This window comes from Gekko japonicus, unplaced genomic scaffold (genome assembly GCF_001447785.1).
Source record: "Gekko japonicus isolate JY-2015 unplaced genomic scaffold, Gekko_japonicus_V1.1 scaffold280, whole genome shotgun sequence".
Taxonomy (NCBI): domain Eukaryota; kingdom Metazoa; phylum Chordata; class Lepidosauria; order Squamata; family Gekkonidae; genus Gekko; species Gekko japonicus.
Window position 1 is genome coordinate 62,197 of NW_015173130.1, and position 7,522 is coordinate 69,718.

Sequence of the window (7,522 nt, forward strand, 5' to 3'; positions counted from 1 at the left end):
TCAGCTAAGTGAGACCACTACTTTAGCAGCAGTAAACATTCCACTACCTAAGGATAAAACCAAACAGGTTAAGCACTTGTGAAAGTGTTTTTCCTCTCACAAAGGGGAGACTTAAGTTGCTGACAAGGTGTGGAAGGGATTGGATTAAATACCCTGTCCTCCAGCAACTCTTCATCGGTCTTCAAACCAGCCATGTGGGCTTAGAAACACCCCCCCCCCAAATCTGTGAGACAAGATCCTAATCACTCTTCTCATGTGTTGTTTGAAACGAGGCAGATTAACTTGCTACAGTGGTGATATTTGTAGGTCATATTTTTCACAGTTCATATCTACAGAGATTAGCTCATCAACAATACTTCCTCATCTGGAGCAGGCAGGTGGTGGATTACTACATATCCCAGAACAAGTGCAATCACCTATTTTGCACATTATACTAATCTTGGGCCCGCACCTTTTCTACACGGAAGTGAAGTCTGAAGTACTGTATGTGCAAGGGGTTTCCCCCTCCCCCAAAGGGGAGGCATGCAAACAAATGAAAATCCCCTGAATAAAGTCTCTAGGTCAGAGAACTTCATTTACTTCAAGCTGAGGACCAATTCGCACATCTGCATGCCTGTGGGAACGTGATCGATCCAGTCTCTGCCTTGGCCTCAGACTTCCAAGTTGGGTCTGCTAACACTGTTTTGGATGGGTTTGCCCTGTGAATTAACCCTCAAGCCTACAAAGCCACCTTCTCAAGCAGCTGATTACACTTGCCCTGTTTAGTATTAAATGAATTCAAGACAGGGCTGTAAACAAGGTAGCTCAAAATGCCTCTGGAAAACCAGAGATAGTTTTGCATAATCATTCTTTGCATTATGCAGATTCAAGACAGCAACACTACTTGCTTCTAGAGAAGCAGATGTCTTCGCTCCACCCTACAATTTATCATAAAGTGCTGCTCTCCCCACCCACCCCTAAAAGCCAAACGTACAATGTATGCAGAGTTGTTAACTCCTGGAGGCCTCTTGTAGGTCCCATCACTGTCAGTAGTGATCAACCTGTCCTTGTCTGCATCCATCGGGCTTCCATTTAGCTGATGTCTCCGGCGTTGCCTTGGGGACCGTTTAGCCCGTGAACTACAAAGACATTGAAAAAAAGTTAAAACCTGTTTTCCAACTTACTAGGATAGGCCTTCAAAACTGGAACTGTGGGTCCCTGCTGCACCAAGCCTTTTCTTAATATGTTTGAGAGGCGTAGTGGTGTAGTGGTTAGAGTGTCGGACTGGGATCTGGGAGACCCAGGTTCGAGTCCCTGCTCAGCCATGGAAGTTCACCGGATGACCTTCGGCCAGTCATACACTCTCAGCCTAACCTACCTCACACGGCTGTAGTAGTGAGGATAAAGAATGGTGTGAGTCACCCAGCGGAGAGAAATGCAAGTTTATAAATGAAGATAACAATAACATGAGCATACTACAGAGTCTGTAGAGTCTGAATCACACAAAAGCCTCTCTGAGTTGGTAATATAGTAATCTTAGAGGGGCAAACTTGAACAAAATGAGAGAGAAAGAAAAATCCTACACCGTTGTTGCTGGTGTGAGTCACCCAGCGGAGAGAAATGCAGGTTTATAAATGAAGATAACAACAACATGAGCATACTACAGAGTCTGTAGAGTCTGAATCACACAAAAGCCTGTCTGAGTTGGTAATATAGTAATCTTAGAGGGGTAAACTTGAACAAAATGAGAGAGAAAGAAAAATCCTGCACCGTTGTTGCTGTTTTTTTCATTTGGTTCCATCCAATGGGCCCACAATGTAGCTTATGATATCATGGGGGGGGGGGTGGGTTTGATGGCATCTAAAACTGTCTGAGTTAAATCTAACAACAACTGGCTCAAAACTACTCAAATGTGTACACAACATGGCCAAAAGAGGAACAGCAAACAGATTAAAATTATACTAAAACAGTCTTGACATGTTTCCGGAAGACTGGTGGTGAGGTTAAGCACACAGAGGAGGCTGTTCCTGCAAAGCCCTTCTCCTAGGAGATGCCAACCATGACACAAGCAAGGAAGGCATGCAGCGAGATCTTCATGCCCCACTGAGATTTCTTTATGGGACAAAGTACTCTCTGAGATACTGTGAAAACACTGCCCAGGAGGGGCCCGTTAAAAACAACAAATACTAAATTCTTACTCCTCAGAGCCCAGGATCTCATGCACACTGCTATGCATAATTCTTTCCACCTTTTGCAAATGAAGATGATTGCTGTAAACATAAACCTTAGCTGACCTTATAAATCTAAATGACAGCATAGTTTGCACACTTCCACATGCACAGAGAATGGTCTCCGTCTCCAGCTCTATATCATTGTTACCTCTTCCTGGGCTCTATGAAGACAGTCGGCATATTGCCTCCAGGGTCCAAGATCTTGTCTATCTGCATCTGTGCCTTGCGGTACATTCTCTGCTGCTCTTTGGTGTCGATGATAATCATGTCATCTACAATCGGAAACTCGTAATGTCCTTTGCGCTTGGCTCGAAGTCGGATCTTGTTGCGGTGATGCTCTATTTCAGATTTATGCCTCAGGGCTGTTTGGATCTTTAAAATAAAAACAAAAGCATTATAAATATACTCTAGAACACAAAACGTTTCTCAGTTCTGTGGCAGAGGATTGTGTGGAAGGGGAGAAACGTAAGATGATAAATGTTAAAAGCACACGTCTCAATAACACCCTGATGTCTCGGTCTCCAGACTATAATTCACCAGCAGAATTTCCAGGTAGAAGAATGATTGCGCACAGCATGATGATTAACAGAGCAAGGGCAATTAGAGAGAGAGTGCAGAGTGTGAATAAAAATGCATGACAAATAGCAAATTATATCTCATGCAGGCTGCCATAAAATTGAACAGCAGCAAGAAAATGAGAAGGGAACCAGATTTTAGTATCTGCTTGTATGGCAGAACTGAAACTTGGGAGGCACACCTAAAGTTTACACAGGAATAAATTTAGTGTATAGTGTACTATCTGCCTCAACAGAGCTTACTCCATGTATTTCTGTATAAGTTACTGCTCTGGACAAGCCTCCTTTGAATGCAGATAATTCTACTACATCTCTGTGTTGGGAGTGAATGAATGATACAATCATGCATGGGTGTGGCAGAATCACTTACCCCAGAAGAGGCCGAGTGGAAGGTCAGATCAGTGAATCATACAGAGGCACAGTACGTGTTTCCTGTGTCCTGTTTGTGGTTCCTCCAGTCATCAATGTCTAGGTTTTTAAAAGGGGGCTATGAACTTTCCCCCTTTCCTTAAGATATTTCCTATTGTAATTTGGTTAATGGGTCTTTTCCAAGAACAGAGGAATGCATATTATCAGGCAAGCCATTATCTTTAGATATATTGGCACTGAGCTTATGCTCTGTTGGCTGCCCTCCAACTCTGAACCCCAGTCACACATGCACAAATGTACATATATATTTGCCTCGGTCTGCAAGGCCTTACAAGTGTGGGGACTCAAATGCCATACGAGTTTCTTAGCCCACAAGGTCTTGTGGAAATGAATGGGAAGCTAATGCAAAATTGTTAAATCAATGTAGCTGGAGAAACAAACAAATGGAGAGACTATTCATATAGCTGCACTGATCTCTTATCTTTCCTATGCATGCGCCCCTGTCATTTTGTACTCTCTCTCTTTCCTCTCATCCAGAGCAATTTTGCCAAAACTGCTGCTGCTGGGAGCAAGGGAGAAGCATGCTACTCTGTGACCCACAGCTCTGACATCTACTAGCAAGTGTTCTCATATTTTCTACCCCAGGTTGATGAGGAATGCACAGTGGTGGCACAGTGGGTATATCCCACTGTCTTAACATCTGAACTGTGTTAGTTCGAGCCCCGCGCTGGTGTGAGCAGCCAGCCTGTTGTCCCCAGCTCATCGTCCATACAGCGATTCAAAAGCTTCGGCGAGTAGATAAAATGGGAACCACTCCTTAGAGAGGGTGGGCACACCAATCTCCCTTGTGGGAGGGTGTTAGCTGACGGCCAGACGTCCTGGTCGAGGTTCGGAAAAGGCAAAAAAACCTTCTTGGCTACAAAGAATCCCTGCAGTGGATGTTCTGGCCAGGCGGTGGCAGTGTGGCGATTGACATACGGGTCCTGAAGCCTGGTCAACAAGCATTCGTGCGGAAAACGACGGAGCCAAGCCAGTAGACGTCTACACCGGGCAGTGACGGCGTGTGCAATTAAATGAATATATGTTGTCTTCCCTATCCCCTACAAACATTGTTAGTCATAAGAACATAAGAACATAAGAGACGCCAATGTTGGATCAGGCCAAAGGCCCATCCAGTCTGTGTCACACAGTGGCCAGAAATACCAGTGCCATCAGGAGGTCCACCAGTGTCTATATTGAATAACTGTACATCGCTTTGAGCCCACTGGGGAAAGCGATTAATAAATGGAAAGTATTATTATTATTATTATTATTATCATCATCATCATCATCATCATCATCATCATCATCATCATCATCAAAGGTTTTCTAGAAGCTAGAACACAGAGAAGTAGTTTAGTTGGAAATGGGAGTGTCTATGACCTTTGAGGCGCCTTAACAAAACTCTAGATCAAGGGTGTCAAACATAAGGCCCAGGGGCCAGAACCAGCCTTCCCAGGCCTCTTACCCAGACTGCAAACAACTGGTATGTATGGAAATGTAAGGTACTCCCCCTTTTATGGTATCTCCTGGAAAAAAAACTAGTCTTGATTAAATACATTTATTGGGGCTTTTGTGGGCTCCCCAGTAAATCAATTGCTTTCACTGCTAGAAATCAATTGCTTTTGTTTGTATTTTGAGTAAAAATTAATATTGTTTATTTGGTTTGTCTGTGTCCTTTATGAAGTCTATATCTCTGGTACCCGATGTTACATTTTATGGCATACATGGCCCAGCACAACAAAATGACATTTATTTCTGATCCGACCCTTGTAACAAATGAGTTTGACACCTCTGCTCTAGATTCTTCAACTTCTACAGGCCAAGGCCTATGTCAGTTTTATACCAATTTAACCATCATGCCATTTTCTCAAAGAATCCTGGGAACTTGGTAAGAACCTCTGTTAATAACTCCCTCTCCCCAGGGAATCCTAGGAACTGCAGTTCTTTGAGGGGAGCTAGGAATGTCTATTCAACCAGGTTATACATATATTCTGTGGGAAGCTTATAGTCTCTCCAACTCAACTCTTCATAAAATGCATTACCTCCTTGTTAATTTTGTTGGTCTCTGCTACTCGGTCAGACAGTGGTTGGTTCTGAACTGGAGGTGCTGCAATGGGCTGCATGGCAATCAACTGGATCTTGTTGGGGACTCTCCTGCTGACTTCTGAGGATCGTGACATTCTGTCCACGTGCTCAAAGATGGAGGCTGAGGAGTGTTGCTCTGTTCCATTACTCAACTGTGGAGGGCCTGATTTAAAAAAACAAATGTAAGGTAGAGATCACTGTCACTCTAATAATATTAAAGACCCAGGGTATAAGTGGAGGAAGAAAACCTTGCTGAAGCTAAGTCTAGGTTGTTTTGATGGAAGCTTTATATTTCATTTCTAACTTTATTGGCATAAAAGATGCTGATAAATTACTATCAAGAATAAATACAAAGGTCTGATAGATGATAAGAACAGAGACGTAAAACAGTTAATTAAGATAGTGACCAATAATACAGATCAAGTATGTATTTAAATTAATAAAACATAAGAAATAAATAGGAAAAATAGGTGTCCAACAATTAAGATACATTTTCATTTTATAAACTTCAGCTAAAATTTGGCAACATATGTAGTGATTTGAGAGGTGACATCTTCTAAAAGATAAATTAAACTGTTTCCCTTAATGAAGACACTATGCTGGAAGTATTTAGACAGAAATTGTTTACATTATAAAGCAAGGAGGGGACACTCTAAAATGATATGGAATAAAGAATCAAGAGTACCTAATTCACATGGACAAAACCTATTTTGAGAAGGTATTTGCCTAAATCTACTAAAAAGGACTACCGATGGAAAAGCATTTAAACGGGCCAAAGTAAAGGCTCAGCGCTGGAATGGGGAATCCCATTCCACGCCTTTGATATATACCTAAATTAGCTGCAGAACAGACAGGGGGTGCGAAGGGAACACTTTTTGGAATTCATGATCCATAAGCATTAGTTGAATTATTCTTAAAATATATGATTTGTCGCATAAAAGAAAGGAATCTACCACAATCCCTTGAAGTTTGTTAATGAATATAGAAAACCAAACAGTGCTGTGTTGATCTTTCATTAAGTGGGATAATAAGCTTCCGGGTTCAGATCTAAAATGAATTTTTAACCAGTATTTGAAAGCCATAATCCAAACCCTAGTTTCCAAAAGGTAAAGACCCAACTCCGCACATATAGATGAATGGGGAACACATTTGGGAACTCCCTCATAATCTGCAGAAAGAAGCATGATTGTACCTCCTCCATGCAAAAATTAAAGGCTTTAATTCACAAGGAGGGAGATTTTTTGCATTATAGATTTTCAAGGCTGCTGAGATGAACTGATGACCTCCTAAAAACTAAAACTTTTTAATTTGCGCCAGAAAGCATTTCACTAAGTTTATAGTTCTGTTATGGTGCTCTGGCCATCCAAGGATGTAATGCCAGGTACTCTGTGGAGGGCCTGAATTAGAAGGACAAAAGCAAGGTAGAAATCACTGCCACTCTAATAATCTTAAAGGCCCAGGGTATGAGTGGAGGATGAGAACAGCTTACTGAAGCTAAGTCTAGGTCTGGGCCATTTTGATGGAAGCTTTATATACACCTGGAATTCCATGATGGAAGAAAGGAAGGAATATTACTGTAATCTTTCTATATAATAATTGTGTTTTGGGGTGACACTTTGCAGCTCTCCCATTGGTTGTACAATGCGCTCCCTCAGCTATTGGCCCATCAGCTCCCACTCAAAAGTACTCGCGTGCCATTGGCCGGGTGCTGGGTCTGGCTCCTCTTCCCAGCGCACTCCCCCTTCAGCCACTGTGCCCTGTCAGAATTACTGGCAAACGGCTTTCTCTCTTGATGGAGGCGCTTCTCCTGCTTGCCTCCTACGTGGGACAAACTTTTCACTCAGTGGCTGTTGGTAGGTGTAACGAAATGGCAGTTACCTGTGTTTGTATGATGGCTGCCATGTGGCTGTTTGTTTAAAACGTTCCCTCATAAGGTTTAATTGAGCTGTAGTTCCAGAGAGGGGCCTGCAGGATTATCACTCACTGGGTTGAATGGGGCTTCTTCATCTGCTGGGCTACAGTTCCCAGATGCCCCAAGGCCAAAAAGTGTGGGAAAAGAGAGACCATCACAAGGGGCAGGGCAGCATCAATATAGACTCCATCCCATCCCAGGAGAAGGCAGTCTTCATCCTATGGGAGGTTAGGAAAGGCTCCTGCTGCCTGTACTGACAAGGCTGTCCAGGCCAGAAGCCACAGATGTGGGGGCGGCAGCAGAAATTCAGCCACTCCACAGTCGGCTGG

At 43.0% G+C, this 7,522-nt stretch overlaps 1 protein-coding gene across 1 annotated transcript in view; it reads right to left on the reverse strand.

The window, feature by feature from the left end:
• The window catches only part of KIAA1549 (KIAA1549 ortholog), a 98,081-nt gene that overhangs the window by 15,898 nt on the left and 74,661 nt on the right, over positions 1-7,522 (reverse strand). The window contains 4 exon segments of the mRNA XM_015422084.1: positions 224-247; positions 974-1,118; positions 2,359-2,582; positions 5,239-5,444. Coding sequence (XP_015277570.1) covers positions 224-247; positions 974-1,118; positions 2,359-2,582; positions 5,239-5,444 — 599 coding nt within the window.